Source organism: Myodes glareolus, chromosome 11 (assembly GCF_982192425.1).
Source record: "Myodes glareolus chromosome 11, mMyoGla1.1, whole genome shotgun sequence".
In the NCBI taxonomy this organism is placed as follows: domain Eukaryota; kingdom Metazoa; phylum Chordata; class Mammalia; order Rodentia; family Cricetidae; genus Myodes; species Myodes glareolus.
In genome coordinates, this window is record NC_142036.1 from 13,251,588 (window position 1) to 13,276,179 (window position 24,592).

Sequence of the window (24,592 nt, forward strand, 5' to 3'; positions counted from 1 at the left end):
GTTATTTTTCTAGGACTCTAAATAAGAGGCAGTAGATTGGAACCAACACCTCAATCTCTATTTTATTCTTGCATACTCTATATCCCATGGTGTACTATTTTTTAGCAATGATAGTGAGGATATACAATAATATATTTAGTTTTTACCATAACTAGATATGCTTTTATATTGAATAACTACATCTTATGTTGAAAGTATAAGTCAAATTAAACTTAATACACCCAACATACCATGCACCAAGCTGAGTACCACAATCCCCTGTGGAATGTTAGACATTTCCAAAGTGGCCATTCTCAACTGATTCAAAGTCACAGTCTTTATCCTGCCTAAAATCAGGAGAGATTTTCTTTCTGTACTGCCCATCATGAAGACAAAGTCTCTTTCCACATACTACTAGTTTAAAAGAAGATAAGATTAAAATTTCATAGAGGTATTCTTGGTGCAGGAGAATTATCTGTATTCTGTCAATCATGTTTCATAGAACACTGATTGGCCAGGCAGTAGGTGGAGGTGGGAAAACCAGACAGGAAGTAGAAATGATGCAAGGAAAGCAGGAGAATTCTGGGAAGGAGGAAGGTGATTCCTCCCACTCCTACCCAGATCACCGAAGCAGCAGGATGTGTTCTGCCTCACTGAAAAATGTATTGAGCCACATGGCTAACATAGATCAAAATCATGGGTTAATATAAGCTACAAGAGCAAATAAGTAGACTGAGATATTGGGCCAATCAGCTTTAATAACATGTAGAGATCTCTGTTTGATTTTTTCTGGGACTAAACAGCTGGGGGGGGCTGTATCGGACAGAGACTCCAACAAGCAGGCCCTCTCATGTTACAGATTCTGAATTATGCATATTTCTATATACCTTGACTAATCAAAAGATAATCGTTAATTTGAGTACTTTTATTAATGTTAGAGAGTGTCAGTGGTTCAGTCCATTTAAGCATATTTTAAGTGACAATAGCCCTATTCCCTTTTCTTTTTTTTTTTTTTTTGACGGTCCTAAATTGTTTATTGGGTATGAATTGTACAAGCATTACATGTATTAGCGTCAACAGTGGAGCTGCAGAGTGTTGCGCCTTCTCCAGGCTGCACTGCGAGAGCCACCAATAGTGTGGTGGAACTTGTGGCCCTTTCCAAGGTCATGGCTCTTGAAGTCTGCAGATGTCAGCCCACACATCTCTCTGTGCTTGTGGACCAGTTTGGTGATCCATTGAGACTCAGGGTTTCTTCTGATAGCTTTATGGAATGGATCGATGAGGATAACCTGGAAAAATTTGTATGTGGAATCTTCGCCAACCCAGTAAGAATTCAGGACTCTCAGAGCCCCATAGTGGCATCTAGTTCTCTCCTCAGCAACAGACTGAAGGCTTCGGGCAAACTTTAGCTGGTTCACACCATGATGGACAGGCTTGCCGTAGGTCCAACCTTGGGCACCAGAGGTTTTGCGGCCACCACGGCAGGCGCGAATCCTGTATATGACATAACCTTGCTTGGCCTTGTAGCCCAGCCTCCGCGGTTTGTCGGGCTGGGTGGGGCGGAGAGCCCGGTGCAGCTCGGACAGTGGGCTGGAGAGATGGCTCAGAGGTTAAGAGCATTGCCTGCCCTTCCAAAGGTCCTGAGTTCAATTCCCAGCAACCACATGATGGCTTACAACCATCTGTAATGAGGTCTGGTGCCCTCTTCTGGCCTTCACGCATACATGAGGACTGAATATTGTATACATAAGTATTCCCTTTTCTTATTATTTAATACAATCCATAGACAGATATATAAGTAGATAAAAGTCAAGATACATGTTTGAGAAAGTGGTAGCATTGAAAAGGGTTAGGTTTGGAAATGTTGGCTCTATTTGTGCCTAGTTTTAATTTCTAAATAGGCAAACAAAGGGAAATTTGAGTGTGCAGAGTGCTTGCTTACTTTTCATGAACAGAAGTTAAGCCAGGGAAAAGAATGGAAAAATAGAGAACAATTTATGTGTAGAAGTTTTGGTTAGATTTGCTCCATTTGACAGCACATAATGTCCCTAAGACTCTGTACCAGCTTTTGATGGGAAAGGTGACAGAAGCTGAGACTGGATGGTTTGTGTATGGACTCTTAACATAAATCATACTGGAAGGTAGTGCACATCTGGAAATAGCAAGCTAATTATGACCTTGTGCGTTTGTTGAAAATCATGAATCAATATTTCAGGCCCAATATAAATGAACAACAAAACTACTATGTATAGAACTGTAAAAACAAAATTCCTTAAGAAAAAACTTCCCTGACTGACCTATAATTCTTTAAAGTCTTCATCAAATAACCATGCTGGGGTTTATTGGGATATGCACTGAGGATGTGGTATCCTCTGTTGTCTGCACTGCATGAATGTGGAGTCACTTAATGTTTTCCATCCAAGGTCTGCACAGTGTGAATCATACAATTTCCTATTTATATACAAGTGGGAATCTAGACAGTGTCAGTAAAATGCTACTCATTTTTTATCTCCAGGTCATCTAAGAAACTCAAGGGCAATTCTCTGAAAACTGAGGGAAATGTGCAAGTCTTACCCAGTGCTTCCCTTTATCCTCTCAGAAACCTCCCTCAATGCACAGCAACCTCCTGCTGAGTCTAAAAGCCCAGGCCTAACTGACAGGTCCCATCTTTTCCTCACTAGAGTCTCCAGTAGGTGCTGTTCCTCTGCCTGGTGACCTTTCCACGCTGTAAGTGTTTCAGAGTTTCAGGAACAAGACCCGGGCATGTCATCTGTGGGATGCATGAATCATGAAGATTGTACCTATTCCCAGGTGCCCTGTCAAAGGACACCTGAAGGAATAAACACCTGATTTATTACAGCCCTCACAGATCCTGTCCCTCACCTGAACTATCTCTGGATTCTTGTTAACCAGCTATGGTGTAAGCTGTGTCTGTCATCCTCCAGGAAAGATCTAGAGTGGATGTGAAGAATACGGAGTGGTGGAAACACAAGTTATAATTCATCTTTCAAATCCCAAGTCAACATTAGCAGCAGCAACTGCTGTTGCACAAATTCTAATTGTTCTTAATGATAAAGATCCTGAGTCAGTTATCAGGGGCAAAAACTAAGGATCAGAAGAGTATTCAGTCAGTAGAGTGTTCTTATCTCTACCAATGCTCAGACCAAATGGGGAAGATTCTGTCTCTACAGATCTTCTGACTGTCTCTCCAAAAATCTCAGACTGCCACTCTGACAGAATCTTCAAACTGTATCTGAGTTCTTATCTAATTCTCTCTTATATTCCTCTCTCTGCCCATTCAAGTCTCTCCTTTGTCTTCTCTGGTGCTGAGATTAAAGGCATATATTGTTAGGTGTTGTAATCACCTTTGTATGAGCTCTGTTTCTAATTTGCACAGATTCAATCTTTTGTAGCTCAGGGAAGTACTGTAGTCACAGAAATCTGTCCACTTCTAGCTAATTTAATCTAGTGCTTGGATTAAAGGTTTGTGCCACCACTGCCTGGCTTCTATAGCTAACTGGTAGCTTAGCTCTACACTCTGATCTTCAGGAAACTTTATTTGTCAGATCACAAACAAAATATTACTATATCTCCAAGAGTTATGTTTTCATAAAACTGAATGATCTTCAAACTTCAGACAGAGCCATGCATTATTATTATTGTACAGAGGTACAATTAGAGAACTCCAGTGTGAGCTTGGACAGAAACCTCTCTACTCAGAACAACAGGGGATGCTGAGGAGCAGCAGGTGCTCCCAGAGACAGTGATCATCTGGAAAATGCTGAATTTGTAACTGTTTGATGTCATAAACTTTACATTTTCTTTTACACAAGAAAATCTTCTAGAGTACACATTACTTGTCTTAGTCTATTAATCTTGTTTTTTCATTACACACTAAACATCTGTGTCCCCCACAGTCCTCTAAGATGTCTGATTGTTCCTTGTCAAACATATTAACACATTAATTATATAGATAGATAAATAGATAAATAGACAGATAGACAGGAGTTTGAAATTATGAAATTTTGTAAGACTGCTTTGTAAGAATTTTGAATAATCTTTAATTCATCCTCTTTCTTTTAAACTCGTAATAGAGAAACCACGACTTCCTTTAATTGATGTTACTTTTTCAAAGTTAGGTTAAAAAATGAACCATCCACAGTAGTTTTCTACTTCTAAACTAATAAGACCTGGATAAAATTGCACAGTTGCTATAATTGTTCCATGACTACATTTTTGAACATTTGAATTTTGGTAAAAAATTAGCTTGCACATTGAAGTCCAAGTTAATGATTCCTTTACAGGCATATTGTGAAACTCAGACCACAAAATTCTCAGCCACAAATATGCACATTTTTGCAGACATCAGCTGTGGTCCCTGATCAAAACTCTTCAGTCCTTCCCACAGCAGCTGAGTTCTATGATTTTCACATTTTGTGTTTTTGTGAGTGCTTTTATTGCTCCCATAATTATTCCTCTGAACTCTCTGTTGTTGGTTTGTGTTTGGTGTTCTGACTTCTGCTTTGTAGGCTTGAAACTAAAATGGAAGTCAAGACAGAAAAGACATGTTAAGTGAAGGATAAGATGGAAAAAGCACAGGGTAATACAGGGGTTTTGAAAGAAAAGTTGGGAGTAGTGAGAGAAAGGGACTGAAGAGAGTAGAATGTATGAAAATTTGGGAAAATAAAAACAAAACAGAAGTCTTGTCAAAATATAAATTTGATTTAAAAAAGTTTAGTGTTTTATTTCAAAAATGTATTAAATGTCCCCATTGTGCCAAGTATATAAATGTGCAGAAACAAAAGCTGACCTAAGACATGTGAAGACAGACATGTGTTGCAGGTGTCGAGGTGAAAAAGGGAAAGGAAGAGTGGGGAATAAAAAGTGATCATGGGGAGATATTCAGGATCCAAACAATTAAGTACTTCAAATATAAATGTATCTCCATAGCAACCACTGAGAGGAAGACAGACAGTAACAAGAAACATCACATTTACAAACTTTCTGAGGTTGTAGGACAGCATTTCTAAGAACTGAGCAAAATTCTCCCTTCTTCTGCTCTTCACCTGGACATCATACACTCACTTCTGAGAGGTGTTGTCCTCATGAACACACATTTTCTTTGTTTGGTTTGATTTATCTTCTATACCCCAACATTCTCAAAATCTATGGTCAGTAAATTGATCCTTTTTTTGGTTTTGTTTTGTTTTGTTTTGTTTTGTTTTTGTGTATTCAAGATTGGATTTCTCTGTGTCTTTGGAGCCTGTCCAGAAACTAGCTCTTGTACACCGTGCTGGCCTCTAACTCACAGAGATCTGCCTGCCTCTGTCTCCCTGGTGCTGGGATATAAGGTATGTACCACCACCACTGCCCAGCACTAAATTTATCCTTTACAGAATCAGTTATAAGTGCTAGGCGTCAAGGAAGAAGTAATTGTGTTTCCTGGTTTTTATTTTATTCATACATAAATGCAATTATCAAAAATTATTTTCTGTAGAAAAAAATGTGATGTTTTAAAACATTGAGATAGGCTTGTAGCTCTGTGGCAGAATCCTTTATTACCATGTGAAATGTCTTAAATTTACCAACCAAACTCACTTAAAGTTAGGAATTAAGCACTTAGAAAAATATCACTCTTACTTTCATAGTCTTAAATGAGCCACTCTATACTGGAAAAGGAATGGAAATGCCCACAGTGAGAAGTGCAGTTAGAAAGCTGTGGAGAGGAAACAAGTTTACAGGAGTTCATCTCTTGGCTTCCACAGGAAGCAGTTCATCCCAGGTCTATAGCCTCCTGGTGTGGAAGAATTGTCTGTAATCTGTCAATCATATTTTAAATAAATGCTGATTGGCCAGGCAGGAAGTATAGGTGGGAAAACAAGACAGGAAGTAGAGGTGATGCAATGAGAACAGGAGAATTCTGGGAAGCAGGAAGCTCCCTCCACCATTCCTGCCCAGACCACCCAAGAAGTGACATGTGAGTTGACAGCTGAAAAATGTACCAAGCCATATGGCTAACACAGATCAGAATAATGGGTTAATATAAACTACAAAAGTTAACAAGAAGCCTGAGCTAATGGGCCAATCAGTTTATAATCTTATGGAGTCCTGTGTGTGATTTTCTTTGGGACTTGCCAGCTGTGGGGTAGCAGGCTGAACAGAAACCCCAACAAACCAGCCCTTCACGTAACAGCATCCGTGGCACAGTAGTGAATAACTACAAACCATAAATCGAATGCCAAGTAAGGACAATGTTTGAATAGCTAGAAATGCTAATTGGCTCAACTGTGTGTGCATAGTACATGGTTTGCACATGTGTCTGGTGGCTAGAGTAAAGTTTGAGTATGTTTACCAGTTGATATCTATCTTATTTTTGAGTAAGGAAATCACAGTGAACCTGGAGCTCAAACACTCAGACAGAATCTTTGGCTGGCAAGACTTAGAGTTCCTCCAGTCACAATTCCTCCAGTGCTGGGAATTGCAGGATAAAACATCACACCCAGCTTTAAGTGTTGTGAATCAAGCTCAGACTTTAGTACTGGGAGGCAGATGCCTTACCACTGAGGCATCACTGAGGTTTGAATATTATCTCTGTATATTGACAAAAGAATTGTAATCTGTAAAATCAAATATGTGTATTGTATGATAATTTTTAAAAATGTATTGCCAATTATGGATTTTTGAACCATTAACTGTCTATATAGAAATGAATGCCTCATGTTCAAACCCTTATATGTCCTCATAAATGATGCTTAAAACTCTGACTTTTTAAGAAAATCTGGATTTGTAGAGATGGGAAGGATCTGCAAAAGAAGATAGAAAGTAAATTATTATCAGAATATATTGTGTTGAAAGTTTCTCAAGCAAATAAATTCATTAATTATTGAAAACACTGCAGTTGTTAGTTGGGCATGGTGAAATATAGTCTTAATCCATTCACTTGGGAAACAGGCAAAAGTCAGTCACCTGAAAAAGAAAGGGAAACCTCCTGGACTTCCTTTATCCTTTCAGGAACCTCCTTCAATACAAAGGAGCCCCCAGGCTCAGAATGAAAGCCAAGCCCTGGCTGAGAAGCCCTACCTCCTTCTCATTGGAGCTCCATCAAAGCATGGCTGTCCTGGGACTGTCCCTCTGCCTCTCGACCTGTTCAACCTGTGAATGGTTCAGGGTTTCAGGAGAGAGAACCAGGTACATCGTGTATGGAATATTTAGCTGATGGTGATGTTGCACTATCCCAGGTGCACTATCCCAGTTCCAGGTGAAGGAGTAAGTACCTGAACTCGTGCAGCCATCACAGAAGACCAAGACCCCATCTCTCACCTGCACTGCCTCTGTGTTCTCATTAACCAGCTGTCATGTACACTGGGTCCACCAGTCTCCAGGATAGGGTCTAGAGTTAATGGGAATGATATGGTATAATGAAAACATTAATTATAATTCAGTTCGCCAATCATAAATCACCATCAGCAGGACATCTCCAAAAACCAAATTTTCTTAAAATTGAACAGTATGCAAACTGAAAACAAACCCATATACTACTCTACCAGAGAAACTGTGATAGAATTCCAGTGTGATCCAGTATAAAACCTGCTTACAGAGAGCTCAGGACCAGCACACAGTACTAAGGGCCGACAGAGACTCACCATTGCAATATTCTAGAACTTAGTTTTTACTAATTTTAATACACCTGAATATTTTTGAAGTCCTGTTTTCCACGGTAATGTTTATTTTTCTACACAATTTGCGATCTCATCTGAACAAGATAGAGAACAACAAACAGGGTAGACAGGGCTATGCTGTGGGTACCAGAATGAATTTGGAAGAGATATAGAAATCAATGGGAGTGGGGTCTCCAGATTTGTAACAAAGCTTCAATTAATTCTCCAGCTAGAGCAGAATTTAGGATTTTAGTAAGAGCCAACATATCATGCAGGACTGATTAGACTGATAAACCATTAAACTTGATTACCTCCATCTCTCTATCATCCTCACATGAAACACAAACATCTATTCCATCATTGAACTTGGTTATACTCTGGTACTTATACCATGGCACTAAAGCAGCTAGAGATAGCAGCTGTGCTTCAGGGGCCTGCAGGATGCTCTTGGCTAACATAATGCTTAAGGTGTCCTTGAGCATCAAGTTCCTTTCTGGAAATGCTGTCAAATCACATTGTAATTTGTAGGTCTTAGGATCTATTCTGGTATTCTCAGGTCCCTGGTGTGTAGTCAGTTTGGTTTGCTAAAATAAAATACCCTACCTCTACCAAGGTATTCAAGCACATTTTAAAAATTTACAGGATTTTAATTTTATCAAGTAGATACATTTCTCTCACTATTGTTTCCTCCACAGACTTTTTAATTACACTGATTCACTTGCAAATAAGTTTTGTCATCTCTGCAATGATATCTGAGTCACAGATCCCTGAACTGAATATCAGATATTCCATGTTGTGGCATTCAGAGATCCAGGGAAAGATTTGTATGTTGTGGGCTTTCCTGCATCACATTGTGGTGCAGATGGTCCTTTTATTTATGTATTGCTTTCATTGATTAATCAATAAAGAAACTACTTGGCCTGATAGGAAGAACTTAAGAAGGTCAAAAAACAGAACTGAATTCTGGGTTGAAGAAAGCAGAGACTCACCATGAAGACACCAGTTCAGACAAGCTAAAACATTCCTGATAAGCCACGACCTCATGGTGAACACAGATAAATAGAAATGGTTTAAATAAATATGTGAGATTTAGCCAATAAGAGGCTAGAGCTAATGGCCAAGCAGTGTTTTAATACAGTTTCTGTGTGATTATTTTGGGTGTAAACTACCCGGGTAGCAGGGACAAACAAGGGGCTGCCACTCCCTATAACAGGAAAGTCCAGTGCCCTCCCTACTACACCTAGGTTGAGCAAGGTATACATCCAAAGAGAATAGGATTCCAAGAAGCAGTACATGCAGTAGACACAAACCCAAGTGTCACCATCAGTGGTCCCTCAGTCTTCCACAATAGTCACCAACATTCAGAATGACTTGTTCCCATGCTCATTCACTCTCAGACCAGTGGATTTGGTGAGCTAACATTAGCTCAGGGAAACTGTCTCAGTGGATGAACCCCTCATAGTATTGAATTCCTTGCTCAGAGTCTTAATTCTTCCACTCTTCAGCTGGATCTTGGGAGCTCAGACCAGTGCTCCAATGTGGGTCATTGCCTCTGTTTCCATCTGTTGTTGGACGAAGTTTCTCTCAGGTCCCCTCAGTATTGGAGCAGGCTGTGTAGCAGTGTTCCATGGAACTCACAGACCCATGGTCTTATTCTATGTGTCATTAGCATTGAACTTGTCTGTGAATAAAACTGGGAACAGAATTTTAAAAAGAAATCTATTGGGGTGTTTTCAGCAAACTACAATCTCTGATAACTAATGTATATCTTGCTGTACATCACAATAGCTGTCTTGTGAGTAAACACTGGTGAAACCATTGTCCTCTATGATAGTAACACCTTCATTTCTCTCCTGATTTCCCATCAATATTGCATCGTTCAATTTTACTATTCACTGTGAGGTTTATATACTGAAATATTTAAGTTTCTGGATGATTTCTCCTGGCGTTTTCCTCCTTAGAGGGATGCTAACTGAAAAATTTATAATGGATTTTATAATTTTTATATTTTTCTATGTTCATAGCTTGCTTGCCTTTAGCTTTCCTGGTCAAAGACCTGTGTCTTCTATAGTGGGAAACCTACGGTATAAATGATCTTTGCTTCCTACTCTCTTGAAACTCAGCAGATATTCAAAAATGTTAATTAGATGTGATTTGGAAAAAATTCATAAAACATAAAAATTTATGATTATTGTCATGTGCTTCCTCTAGAGATCCTACAGTTGTCTCATAGACCTGGGAGGCCCAGTAACATACCTCTTCCTCCTAAGCACTCTTACTGATGGGAATCCCAAATGCTCATCCACTGTTCAACCAGTATCTGGTATTTCTCGTCCTGGGACCTCTTTAATGAACAGTGCCCAAATAATAAGCACAGACTATCAAGGATCTTCCATTTGTGTCACTAAGCCAGCACAATACAATGAATGATCATGCACATTTTATTCTGTGCACGTCTCCACTAAGGAATTCTCTCTCTCTCTCTCTCTCTCTCTCTCTCTCTCTCTCTCTCTCTCATTTTGCACTGGTCCCAAGCTGAATTTATTATCATGGTAATGCAGTGTAGCACCTATAATAATGTATATTACACCTTCATGAGCATTATTTTTACTGACGGTTGCATTGACTACCTCCTGTATATCACATTTAGCAAAAGCTTATTTAAGCATTTATTTGGAGATTTGTTTTCTCTTTAAACCATTCAGTTTTTCAGTAGGCACTATTTTTCTTCATTTTAAAAAATTGTGTACTCTGTTTGTATACATTTAAATATGATCACATCTCTATGCTATTTCCCCTTCAACTCTCTTCCATATTCTCACCAGTGTAAGTTTCTCACCACTTCATGGCATGTAGAAGATCAGTTAATGTTGGCGATATATGCATGTGTGTGGAGACAAACATTCCTGCCTAGGAAACTACCAATCACTACAGATGCATTCTTCTTCTTCAGGAATTGTCTGCATCCAACATCTCCTCAGTAAGTGGTAAGGTAAGGGAATTATCTCCCCTAGGGTTTAAACTAGTTTGGTCTTATGTAGGGCTTAAACATGAAACAGCAGTCATTATGATTCATAAATGTGATTACCATGTCCAGTAGACAGGATTTCCCAGCTTTGTTCCCCATGGTCCACCTCTTACATTCTTTCTGCCTCCTCTTTAGCTGTGTTCTGTGAGCATAGGAGGAATATGAATAGAACTAGAAAATTTATATGTCAAACAATGTAATAAAGATTGGGGGAACAAACACTGCCTTTTTTGGCCAAATTCAGAACCTAGATTATGTGTGTTTGGTGTTATGGCTTCAGCTTTGTAGATTTTGGAACTAGAATGAAAACACTAAGAAAGAAAGACATCTCAAGTGAGGAACAAAGGGCATCAATGGCAGAGGTACATAGATGATTTGAAAGCAAAGGTGAGTTGTGATGAGAGAAAGGAGACAAGTAGGAAGGAAATAACAGACTTAAAAAATGTTAAAAACTTAAAAAAAACAAGGTCATCATAAATCTTATTCAAAAGTCCAGTTAAGCTAATTATATTAATTGGAAAAATGAAAATGTGGCTAACACAACATAAAAGCAGTCATGAGTTACCTGGTGTAAACAAGGGAGACTATAATGCAGAGTGTTTAAAAGCATCAAAGAGAGATCAGGAAGCAGAAAAGTGAGTATGATGAAAACAGAAATGTGTCTACATAGTAACCACAAAGAGGTAGAGAGACAGTGACAAGACACATCTTACTTGTAGGTGTCCTACTGCCTAAGGACAGCATTGTCTCAGAAGTAAGAAAATTCAGAAAATTCCAAACTGTTCCCATCACAGTCATGAAGTTCTGTGAACATTACCTGGAGGGTCAGACCCTATCCAGAAGACACACCAGCGAGAAACCATGTCCAGGCCATACAGAGGGACAGACTGAACTCATGTCACACAGAGTTACTTAATTATAGTACACAGTACTTAATTATACATTTATACAAAGGAGACATGACATCATCGAAATAAAGCAAATTCTGTGCATATGCACAAAAGAGAACAAAACATAGGGTGATGAATCCTTATTCAGGAAAGTATGAATACCAAACTACAATATTGTGTTTGTTTCCATAAATGTCATCATTGACTTAGAATACTTTTGTCTGCTTTGAGAAATACCTTCCCCTGAGATCCAACTCCAAGGCTTAGTATAGCAAGAAGACATGCAAATAAGGCTTTTCTGTTACCATGGAAACCAAGTCTGTTGGCCCTACAGATCTGACAGTGAAGACCAATCCTGGATTCCCAAGTCCCCCCATTCAGTGATCACCAATGAACACAGAACACTCATCACGGACTTGGGGCTCAGCTGATTTTTCCTTGTAATTATGTTGAGAGGTATTTCATAGAGATAAGATGATGTGTGTTGTTTGGTCATGAGAAAGAAAAAAATGGCTCCTAAACAGTTTCATCACCAGATTTCTCTTTGTTTCAGGTGTCCAGTGTGAGGTGCCACTGTTGGAGCCTGAGGGAGACTTAGTACAGCCTTGGAAGTCCCAGAGACTCTCCTATGCAGACTCTAGATTCACCTTCAGTGACTACTGAATTAATGGATCGGCCAGGCACCAGTGATGGGACTAGAGTGGTTAGCACGCATTAATGGTCATAGTAGTTCGATCTACTATGTTGATGCCATGAAGGACCAATTCACCCTCTTCAGAGACAATTTCCAGATCACTCTGTACCTGTAATGAGCAGTCTGGGGTCTGAGGACACTACCATACATTACTCTGCAAAGCAGGCTGTGAGTGAATACTACTGTGACACAGACCTCACTGCAGAATCCTAAGGACCAGGAGAGGGTGCTTAAAGCTCTCAGAACTCGGGTTCACAGAAGAACTTCTTCAGAGAGACATAAAATCTGGACACCTCTGTGTCTTGGCTCCCTCTTCACATAACATTCAGGATTCTCTCTACATGTCCAGTGTGTAGTAATTATCAAAATATCGAAATGTTGATTCAAATTTCTGTTTTCTAGTGTGATATGTGTTTTTTTAATTTATTTATTAAACTGTTTTCTTTTACTCTCTCCAACTTCCTCCCTCCTCCTCTCTGTGTATGTGTGTATTTGTGTACTTGTTTATATTTGATTCATTCATCTATCAGCCTGCACCATATTTAGAAAGACAACTTCTGTCACCTGGCCTGGATCTTACAAATGGCTAGACTGGTGGACCAGTGAGACTCAGTGATTATTCTGTCTCTACATCCCCCAGATTGGGTAACTTGTTGGTTGCCATACAGCTCTTTTTGCAGTCTTGTAGACCTGAAATCACAGTTTAGATATGAACCAATAGTTCTGCTATGGAATAATCTGAAGCGCAGAGCTATTTTTGCAGTTCCATTTAAGTGGTCTTTTAATTTAAGATATTCTCTGATATCAACAAAAGCAAATATTCACACTGAGAGGCTCTCACTCCTTATTTTCAAAGAGAAAAGAATTTCCTAGCAAAATATTTTAAAATTCGAAACACAGATTAGCAACACTTTCCTTTCCCCCTCCCACCTGGGAGATTCCAAGCACAAGGTCTTTAGCCAGCCAGTCACTTAGTGATAACAAGTAAAACAAGGAGAAAGCTGACTGATCAGGATAGGAGGGGGCAGACGGTCTTCCACCCATGCCAAAGACACTTCAAAACACCTCTTTGTAGACTGCACCTTTTAAAATCTAATCCTGCAAAGGAAGTTTTAACTTCTCAATCTATCTTGTTGTTTTGGGGTAGTAAAGAGGAAGTTCCTGCCCAGCCAGTAATTACCTGTAGTCACTTGTACTTGCAATAAAAGAGTTAACCTTGCATTTTGTAGTCTGGTCCACTCTGCTTTCTGGTGTTCTCCTTGCGGGGGGGCGGGTGCTCTGGGCACAACACACACAAGGTATAATTGATTCTGTGGTAACCAAGATCTGGGAGAAACTAAAGACCCTGGAGACTCTAAATCCTAGCCTCAGGGCATCTCTTAACTACAGGTGAGTCCTGAGGACCCTGTGATCTCTGTTTTTCTCCACAATCACTACAGCATCCATACAGAAGCATATACAAATAATATAAAATGAAGCTTTTAATTAAAGGTTTCTCATTTATTGCTGGGAGGTAGCTCAATGGGAGAGTTCTGTATATATGAAGCTTTTTTTCAAAAAATACCATTTCAATTACACATTCCTCATTTTCACTAAGAAATCCTGTGTTTGAATTTTCCCTACTCCTGGTTAAAGGTTAGGACATTTTTTCTCATCAAAAAATCAGACTCATTTTTCTTCTCAGAAACAACTCTTTTCTATCATTCGTCCGAGGTTTGATTCCATAGGACAAAACAGAACTCAGGGAACACAGAGTCATTTGGAGTAAGATGCAGATGAGAATTGTACTATGATAAATCAGTATTATCGAGATATATTGTGAATGAGCTTTATGTTTTGTTTTTAAGTAGAGTGAATGTCATAGGCTTAAAAGGAATATTTTCAATAACTTAAGATTTTAACATACATATATCTTTTGCCCCAGTATGTGTGTGTCTGTGTAGGTTTATCGTTGTTGTTATATGTCTTTTTGTCTTGTCTATGTCTTAGAGTTATCATGTTTGCTTTAGAGTGGCATATTTTCTCATACTATATTAATAGTTTACATGTCTGAGGTTACCACAGCATCCTCTGTCCACAGAGCCCAGCTCAGGTATCAGGTATCCTGGGAAACCGGGAGTTGGAGTTTGATTCAGGATCAGGACCTCCCTTTCCTTTATAAAGGCTCTAAACACAGTCCAGCTCCACTTCCTGCCTAAAAGTCAAATTTACCTTCAGAACACCAGTGGCTGAGAACCCAGATCAGCAGCCCCGTGCCTCCTCATTTCAGAGTGTGGCAGGTACCATGTTGCTCATGAGCACAGTCCACTCTTATTTTTACCTTTTAATTCTGATGAGTGGTGTTGAACCTGAATAATGAAATTTCAGAACGTGGTGTGGGTCTTTAGAGTAGATAATGATGTCATCATTTCATGTAGTCCATATTCTGGATAGAAAACACAAGCTGGGAAAGTTTATTCCTCTCTCTCTCTCTCTCTCTCTCTCTCTCTCGCTCTCTTTATATTTATATATTTCTGTCTCCCTAAATCTAATTCCTTTGGTTTTGTCCTTCATTCCTTAACTTCTGGAGACTGATTCACAGTAATTCACAGAATATTGATCCTACATTTTTTTTCTGATGTCTTACATACAGTCATAAGTACCGGCATCAAGAAGAATTTGGGGAGACTAATGTTTGTTTTAGAATTGGATTACCCAATACTGTAATAAAACTGTTATTTTCTGTAGGAAAATGTGATGTTTTAAAAGATAGGAGAGTGAATCTGTATAGGCACTGGGATCAGATTCTGAAAGGGCCAAACTGTCTGGAAATTGTGAAGTACTAGACTTAGGGCAGTCTCAATATTCACCATGGTGAGAGCACAGGGTTTCAACATAGACCCAACAAGGAAATCAGGCAGGGTCTAAGACCCAAGAACACTGATGGCCTTCACTCTCACCTTCATCCTCACAAAATATGTGCACATCAGACACAAGTGTGGAACTGGTAATAAAATGTGTGTGAGGCTCTGTCATCGAGACTGTGAGGACAATGCAACCAGTGTCTCTCACTGATCTTCAGTTAGCTGCAGGCAGTCCCTAATCTACTCACAGACAGCATGTCCTTTATTTTCTTCTTTGATATTTATTTCTTGTTTTTACTCATAAAATTCCCTAATTTTTTTTGACAAGGCGGGGCCACACTGGTCAGTTTATTGCAGTTAAATACCTCTCTCTCTATTTTTTTGTCCATTTTTCCATAAAGAAAATTAAAACACACACACGCACACATGCATACACACCCACACACACACCCACACACCCAGAGGGAGCAGGGATCCAGAAACAAGAGGGATGGGGGACGTGGCCTTCCTGCATAGGTCCAGGCCCCAGGGAAGGCGCCCCCAAAGCTCCCTCCTTCCCATAAACACCCTGTCTCAATACCCCTAGAGAACAAGGAGGCAGCGGACAGCGGGGCCTCTGTCCTCCTCCCTTGCTCCTCCTGGTGAGGACTGAGAAGGGAGGCTGGCGGACAGGTGGGCAGGTGGGCATCATTTTCGCAAGGAGGAGGGTAGTGGGCAATGTATCCACAGAAATGCATTATGTCTCCTTGTTTTTTTTAAAAATCTACTATAAAAAAAATCGCAGCTTGGGGAGGGGCACCTCCCTCTCTATGCGAAGGGCTGGGGGAGGGGCAGCAGAGGCCGGCAGCAGCTGCAGGGTATGCCAGTGGGCATCACTGCCGGGTGCTCTCGCTCACCATTTCCAGGTTGTGCTGCTGCAACTGAGCTCGAAGCAGGGCATTTTCATTCTTCAGCTCCTCAGTCTGCTGCCTCAGGAGTTCATTGTCCATCTGCAGCTGCTGGGGATCCTTGAAGGTCTCCTGCATTGGCTGGTTGGTCTGGCGTAGCTCCCGGATGTAATCCCAGGCCTTGGACAGGACGCCCCCTTTACTCGCTCCTGTCTTGCTGTGGTCTGCATGACAGTCTGGAATGGTTTTTGAAAGCTGGACGATCCAGTTGTTGATCTTGTCTCTCCGTCTCCGCTCAGCTTCGTTGTGTTGAGCTCTTCGTCTCTCATCTCGAGGAGTTCTGGTTCCACCGATTTTTGGAGAACAGGGGTGTGTCAGGGCCTAGGGAATTTTCTTTTAACCTGCTCATCAATTTTCTTTCCTGCAGGCTCCTTCCAATGACTTATTTTCACTGCCTCTCAGTCAAAAAAAATGTCCCTGTTGTAAAATCTGAGTCAGATTCTTTATCTGCAACTCAGGTCTATTCATGCTTGGATTCTGCAGAAACCTAGATTAACTGATGTAATCCTCACTATATGTTGGGATCCTCTGGACAGTGTCATTGTGAAAGAACAGATAAGCATTGGAAACCAGAGTATGTTTTTATATCAGTGAAAATATGATGACGCCTGAGAACTGATCAAAGCATGCTCGGATTGTTATGAACTTATCTCACCTTTGACTGAGCTGGGGATGCTCTGGTGTTCTGTGAGTTCTGGAAAAATGGCAGGGCAGGAGTTGTGTATTCATAAGTTCAGCCATTAGGCAAAGCATCTGGAAGTTGCAGAAAGAGACAAGACTGCTCCTACAAAGCAATTGCATCTTCTCTGCACTGCCCTTCCAGCATCAGGTTCATACAATTGTGTGAGGACTTTGTCCTGACCAACAGGAAGCTGAGATTTCTATCATGGCTGAAAGAGCACCCGGAGGGTGTCTCACACGCGTGGAGACCCGTGTCCAAGAACCAGGTCCGAGAGCCACTGGATGCAAGAACAAGAGGCAAACTTTAATGTTCACAGGCCTGTGGGTGCTGCAGTCACATGGAGAACTGAGCACCCCGAGGTACATCTTGGGGTATCTTTATATAGGCAGAAGCAATGTTACAGAAGCAAAAGCGCGGTTACAGGAGTCCCATTGGTCAGTTTGAATGAGGCAAGGGGTGAATTTGAGGGCAGGCCTCGTGGTCCTTGGCCTGGATCAAAGAAACCAGATAACTGACCAGACCCTATCTCAAGCACATATGGTCGTCTTTTGAAGTCTTTGTTTCCACTCAGGCCAGAATGTCTTGACCATAAATCCCCTGTCCTGCATCCTGATAAGGCTGTCCTGGATATCTCGCCAGATGTCTGACCATAAATCCCCTGTCCTGCAGCCTGATAAGGCTGTCCTCATTCTGACCTCAGGTATCCTGCTTTGCTCAGCATTCCGGGGGCCCTTCTCTGAACTGAGCTTCTTTGCAAATTGACATAACTGTGGCTAAAATGAGTTGGGGTCCTTCAGGCTATGATAGCTCACAGTCACATCAGGGCTACTTAATGATTCAGTTACTGGAAAATGGTCCAGCCAGGCTGATGCCAGAGACTGGTCATTGATGTGATTGCCTCTTATTTCCATCAGACCTTGGTTAACTCTTTTGAAAACCTTTGTTAATGGATTTGTTCAGAGAACTAAGTATGCGAACTAGTTTATTCTTATACTTCCTGTATGAAGATGAAGTAGATGTGAATCCTCAGAGGGAGGAGACTAAGGGAACTGAGAGCACTGGAATGAAGACTGCTACTCCAAAGTAAATGAAAAGTGGAGTCAAATATAACTAAATATCTGTGTTTCCAAAAGTAGTTCAATAGTCAGGCTGAGGTGTCTCTGAGGCACACGTTTCCATTAGTGACCTGCTCTTTTTGTCATGATTCTGTTGCCCCTGGGCTAAAATGTTGGTAAAAGCTAGAATGTGTTGATACTTCCTATGGGTCATCTCAGACCGCTCAGGCTCACTTTTTACACTGTCCCATTTATATAGTAGATAGAGGAACCATCAACAGAGTTTCAGGTCAAAAACTGTTATAAAATATATAGTGACATAAATGAAGAGTCAAAGAGTTTATGTTCCTAGTAAAAAGATCTTTAAGTGATTAACTATATTATGAAGTTTTTCTTCATCTTTTGTGTTTTCTGTGCACCTAAGGTGGTACATCTGAGGATAGCTGCATATGTGTGATGAAGAAGGAGATATCTGATGTGGCCAACTCTGAGGTCATGTCCTCCCCAAGGTAGACCATAGGATTCTACATGGTCAGAAAATATAGTGTTAGCCAACTTTATGAGAATATAATTAATTTAAGGCATGTCATGGGACAATTTCACCCTGATATTTCTCAAGGGAGCAATTTGAAATGCCAAAACTGTGCAAAGAAATACAGGAAACCTGTGGCATCCCTCAACTTCTAGAGAAGAGTTACAGAAAATGATGTTCACATGCCTCAGATTATCTTATGAAAAATTAAACTTGATTGTCTGGTAAGCAGTCTTCCTTGCTGAACCACAAACACACAACTCTGTTATCTAGGAGCCATAATGGTATAAATGAGCCTTGGGATGTCTGAGTGCTGAATATTCATAGGACACAACCACATTAAGGGTAGGTTTGCTTTTTTATTTTATTTTTTTTTAAAAAACTATCTTTTTTTACTTTACATACTAACCCAGTTCCCACTCTCTCTCACATCCCCCATCCTCCCCAATTACCTTCCCATGCCACTCCAGTCCACTCCTCAGAAAGGGTAAGGTACATTGCTTTGGGGAAGGCCCAAGTCCCTCCCTACCATATCTAGACTGGTCAATGTATCCATAAAAGGAGAATGGGCTCCCAAAAAGCCAAGCAATAGGGATGAATCCTGGTGCCACTGGCAGTGGCTCTGCAGTCTGCTCAAGCCATACAATTGTCACTCACATTCAGAGAGTCTAGTTTGGACCTATGTTTTTCCTTCCTTGTCTAGCTGGAGTTAGTGACCTTCCTTAGCTTAGGTAAACTGTTTCAGTGGGTGTCCTCATCATGGTCTTGACCTCTTTGCTCATATTCTCACTCCCACTCTTCAGCTGGACTTAGAAAGCTTGCCACATCCATGGCTGTCTCTCCGGTGTAGCAGAAATGCTGACTGGACGAAACAAGGCTGACGGATTGGGGTCTATGCTCCCTGGAGTTGAGCCCCAGGCTGCCCCCTGACAATCTGCCTTGACCTGTCTCGACCTCGCTGCCCTTGGGACCACTGAAGCTGTTTCTTCCTTATCTGTCTGACATGTGTTGTCCTAGTGTCTTGCCCACAGGCCAAGTTGTTTCAGGAAGTTGCCAATGAGAACAAAACTGATAAGGACATCCCAGACTCTGCCCCACCATTATTAAAGCTTTTGGGGAAGTTGCTGGCTCTAGGAATCAAGGGTCATCATTAGGGCAATTCCCACTAGACATTTACCCAGAGGTTACATACAGTATAAGATAGGAGGTAGATGGTGGACACACCCACAGTGGATCCCTGAGATGGGAAATTACCTTGACCCACTCCCATACACAGGGGGAGATGATAACTTTAGTAATAGATGGGTGAATCATGAGGGGAAATGACAGCTGTGGAATAGCCTGCCTTTCAGGGAAAGACTTGCACGCTCTTGCCCACCTTGGTGTCTGCTGAGTTTGGAAGAAAAGAGGACAATATTAGATAATATGAAACCAGCATTAGAATATTGGGTAAAAACATTTTGTAGTATCTTTAATCCCTCGATATTCACTGAAATGTCAGAAGCATATGAGGCCTTTTTACAGGGGCAGGGCAACGTGACCTGGGGACCTAGAGCCTGAAAATTAGGAAGAGTGGGAGACTGAGGTTGGTGATATGAGACAGATTTCAGAAAATCGATTAGATCATATCCTTGAGCAACAACTGCAATTTGACACCCAGAAAAAATTTGTATGTGCTGTTCTTTTTGTTTTTATCCTATGATCTGGTGATGAAAACCCCTTGCCAAGTTCCTGAATTGTAATGGTATAAAAGCTTTTGCCTGGCTGAAGTAAAATTGCAGCAGCATATTCAACCTTATTGAGTGTGTCTGCCTGTCATTTCCTCGCCGATTCCTGAGTTCTCCTGAGCCTTCGCCTGTCCCTGTAAATAACCCAGCAAATCTCTCTACAACTGTGGTTTGTAGACATATTTGAATGGTTTAAATTAAAACAGTATTTTCAACTGTGAAGTATATATTTAAATATATGTGTACTCAAAACGTATATTTCATTCAAACGCGATGGAGACCATTATACAGGGACAAACTGACTCTACTGTGGACATCAGGATCAGATGTGAAGTAAGTTAGCAATCTAAAAAGTGGGTTTCCCTAGACTCAGTACAGAGTGTTAGCAGGGTTACATTTTTGAAACAGTATAGAATTCAAGTTAAACAGAAAGGTTAGCCATGGCCAGTGATCTATGAATCCAGGAAAGCTTTTTACTCAGCATAGTCCTCACAAAATGTGTGCACATCAGAACAAACACTGAACAAGTTGTCTAAATTGTAATAAGATGTGTAGAAATTCATTAATTCTGAGAGGATCCCAGCATAGAGACTAGGAGATCAATGCAGCTGGTGACAGCAGTTGAGCCTCAGGTATCTGTCCTACTCACCAGATAAGGCATCATTGTGTGTCACCTCCAGTTCCAAGACAGCTGTTGGATCACTCTGGTGGTTGGCATTTGCAGGATCTTCTGTGATGCTAAGAGCTGTGGGGGGGGATAATTTATTTTTCATCTTTCCTTTCATATATTTATTAACATGCTTTTTTCATTTCAAACTGTAAAGTTTTATGGTTCAATAAGAATCTCTGTTGACCCAATAATCCAAATCAGATCAAATGAAATGAAATTAGAAACAGCCTAGATTTAAAGAATGCCAGAGCCCTTCCCCCTGTGGCTATAAAATTTCCCCAGCTCAGATGCCTTGCATGCTGGAACTGGGCAGTAAGGGCAACCCGGCAGGAGGCAGTTCCTGTGTTTCAATAGCCTGCCTGAGGAAAAGTAGGCCTTCTGTCAGTGAAGTCCCTGCCCAACAAGGGAACCTGACCGGATATCAGAAGACCCAGTAGAGAGATTTGAAGGAAGAGATGGATAGATGCCAAGGCAAGAACTCCTCCAACAGTCTGAAAAACAACATGAAAGCACCAGATCCCAACAACCCTGCAGTAGAAGGACTTGAACATCTTAATCCAGAAGAAGTGGGGAAAAGTGCCATTATGAAAGCAATAGAGTCTCTTAAACAGGATATGAATAACTCCCTTAAAGAATTGGATGAGAAGTATGACAAAAAGTTTGAAGAAATAAGTAAAGAAATGGATGAGAATTATAACAAAAAGTTTGAAGAAATGAGTAAATCCATGAATGATACCCTGGGAAACCAAGAAAAAACAATCAAACAGGTAATGGAAACAGTTCAAGAATTGAAAACTGAAATGGAGACAATGAAGAAAACACAAAACGAGGGCCGACTGGATATGGAAAATCTAGGTAAACGAACAGAGACTTCAGGAACAAGCATAACCAATAGAATACAAGAGATAGAAGAACGAATCTCAGATTCTAAAGACACCATAGAGAAAATAAACGCTCTGATCAAAGAAAGTGGCAAATCCAACAAATTCTCATCACAAAACATTCAAGAAATCTGGGACACAATAAAAAAATGAAATCTAAGAATAATAAAGATTGAAGAAGGAGAAGAATTGCAGATCAAAGGCCCAGAAAATATATGCAACAAAATTATAGAAGAAAACTTTACCAACCTAAAAAACAATATTCCTATGAAGGTTCAAGAAGCCTATACAGAACACCGAATAGATTGATAAAAAAAAATACCCTCACCATATAATAATCAAAACACAAAGTGTTCAGATTAAAGAAAGAATATTAAGAGCTGCAAAGCAAAAAGGTCAAGTGACTTATAAAGGTAAACCTATCAGGTTTACACCGAACTTCTCTATGGAAACCATGAAAGCCAGAAGGTCCTGGATAGAGGTACTGCAGAAACTAAGAGACCATGGATGCAAACCCAGACTACTATACCTAGCCAAGCTATCGTTCACAATCAACAGAGAAAACAAAACATTCCAGGATAAAAAAAAAATTAAACAATACGTAGCCAGAAATCCAGCCTTACAAAAAGGAATAGAAGGAAAATTGCAACCCAAGGAATTCAACATTGCCAACACTGCCTACAATAACTAAGAAATCTAGCAACCCTTCACAAGCACAACTCAAAGAAGGGAAACACACAAACTCTACTACACACAAAAAATAAAAAAATAATAACCGGAGTCAACAACCACTGGTCATTAATATCACTTAATATTAATGGACTCAACTAACCTATAAAAAGGCACAGACTTAGAGATTGGATACGAAAACAGGATCCAACATTTTGCTGTTTACAAGAAACACACCTCAACCACAAAGACAGACATCTACTCTGTAAAGTAGTAAAAGAGTAAAGTGTTGGGAAAAGCTTTCCAAAGCAAACGGACCTAAGAAACAAGTAGGTGTGGCCATTCTAATTTCCAACAAAATTCACTTCAAACTAAAATCAATCAAAAGAGATAGAGACGGACATTTTATACTCATAACAGGAACAATTCATCAGGAGGAAGTCTCAATCCTGAATATCTATGCCCCTAATATAAAAGCACCCACTTATGTAAAAGGAAATCTTTTAGAACTCAAGGCAGTCATCAAACCACACACACTAATAGTAGGAGATTTCAACACTCCTCTCTCACCATTGGACAGGTCAATCAGACAGAAACCCAACAGAGAAATAAGAGAATTAATAGAGCTAATGATTCAAATGAACTTAACAGATATCTATAGAACATTCCACCCAAATAGGAAAGAATATACCGTCTTCTCTGCAGCTCATGGAACCTTCTCGAAAATTGACCATATACTCGGTAACAAAGCAAACTTACACAGATACAAAAAAATATTAGTAACCACTTGTGTCTTGTCAGATCACCATGGAATAAAGTTAGAATTCAATAACAATTCTAACACCAGAAAGCATACAAATTCATGGAAACTGAACAGTCAACTACTGAATCACCCCTGAGTCAAGGAAGAAATAAAGAAAGAAATTAAAGTCTTCCTTGAATTTAACGAAAATAAAGACACCACATACTCAAACCTATGGAAAACAATGAAAGCAGTGCTAAGAGGAAAGTTCGTAGCACTAAGTGGCCAATTAAAGAAAACGGAGAAAGCACACATTGGAGACTTAACAGCACACCTGAAAGCTCTAGAAAAAAAAAGAAGCAGACTCACCCAGAAAGAGTAGAAGATTGGAAATAATCAAACCGAGGGCTGAAATCAACAAAATAGAAACACAGAAAAGAATCCAAAGAACCAAAGAAACAAAAGGTTGGTTCTTGGAGAAAATCAACAAGATTGACAAACCCCTATCCAAACTCATCAAATGGCAGAGAGAGAACACTCAAATTAATAAGATCAGTAATGAAAGGGGGGACATAACAACAGACACAGAGGAAATTCAGAGAATCATTAGATCTTACTACGAAAGTTTATATGCCACAAAGTTGGAAAATGTAAAAGAAATGGACTGGTTTTTAGATTAAGTACCATTTAATAAAGTTAAATCAATACCAGATGAACAATCTAAATTGACCGGTTAGTCGTGAAGAATTAGAAGCTGTTATCAAAAGCCTCCCGACCAAAAAAAGCCCGGTACCAGATGGTTTCAATGCAGAATTCTACCAGAACTTCCAAGAAGAGTTAAAATCTATACTCCTTAATGTGTTCCACAATATAGAAACAGAAGAGATATTACCAAATTCTTTTTATGAAGCTCCAGTTACCCTGATACCAAAACTACATAAAGACACAACCAAGAAAGAGAATTACAGGACAATCTCACTCATGAACATCGACGCAAAAATTCTCAAAAAAAAAAAAATCCTGGCAAACCGAATCCAAGAACACCTTAGAAAAATTATCCATTATGATCAAGTAGGCTTCATCCCAGAGATGTAGGCCTGGTTCAACATACGCAAATCTATCAATGTAATCCATCATATAAATAAACTGAAAGAAAAACACCATATGATCATTTCATTGGATGCTGAAAATTCGACAAAATTCAACATCCCTTTATAATAAAGGTCTTGGAGAGAGTGGGGATACAAGGATCATAACTAAATATAATAAACGCTATTTACAGCAAGCCAACAGCTAACATCAAACTGAACAGAGAGAAACTCAAAGCCATTCCATTGAAATGAGGAACACGACAAGGCTGTCCACTCTCTCCATACCTCTTCAATATAGTGCTTGAAGTTCTAGCAATAGCAATAAGACAACATAAGGGGATCAAGGGGATTTGAATTGAAAAGGAAGAAGTTAAACTCTCGTTATTTGCAGATGATATGATAGTGTACAAAAGCGACCCCAATAACTCTACCAACGAACTCCTACAGTTGATAAACACCTTTAGTAATGTGGCAGGGTAAAAGATCAACTCCAAAAAATCAGTT

General features: G+C 40.0%; 1 protein-coding gene and 2 pseudogenes across 2 annotated transcripts in view; 1 reads left to right on the forward strand and 2 right to left on the reverse strand.

The window, feature by feature from the left end:
* The window catches only part of LOC148120425 (immunoglobulin heavy variable 3-23 pseudogene), a 445,932-nt pseudogene that overhangs the window by 219,713 nt on the left and 201,627 nt on the right, over positions 1 to 24,592 (forward strand). The gene's annotated exons all lie outside the window — the stretch shown is intronic.
* LOC148120430 (large ribosomal subunit protein eL15-like) lies at positions 1,049 to 15,783 on the reverse strand. Its single transcript, XM_087911836.1, has 3 exons — positions 15,673 to 15,783; positions 2,658 to 2,809; positions 1,049 to 1,569 (listed from the first exon to the last, which is right to left on the reverse strand). The coding sequence occupies exons 1-3, from the start codon at positions 15,781 to 15,783 to the stop codon at positions 1,053 to 1,055; spliced, it is 780 nt and encodes a 259-aa protein (XP_087767962.1). The 3' UTR covers positions 1,049 to 1,052.
* On the reverse strand, positions 15,406 to 20,808 carry LOC125402632 (upstream stimulatory factor 2 pseudogene; annotated as a pseudogene).

Bases quoted from the DNA above. Each gene is read 5' to 3' on its own strand.
- LOC148120430 (XM_087911836.1), bottom strand. From the start codon at position 15,783: ATGATGCCCACCTGCCCACCTGTCCGCCAGCCTCCCTTCTCAGTCCTC. The intron at 2,810-15,672 runs GTATTGAGACAG...TTATTCCTTCAG, and splicing joins TGCCTCCTTGTTCTCTAGGG to GTGTCCTTTGACAGGGCACC. The intron at 1,570-2,657 runs GTGAGGAAAAGA...CCATCTCTCCAG, and splicing joins AGCACCTACTGGAGACTCTA to CCCACTGTCCGAGCTGCACC.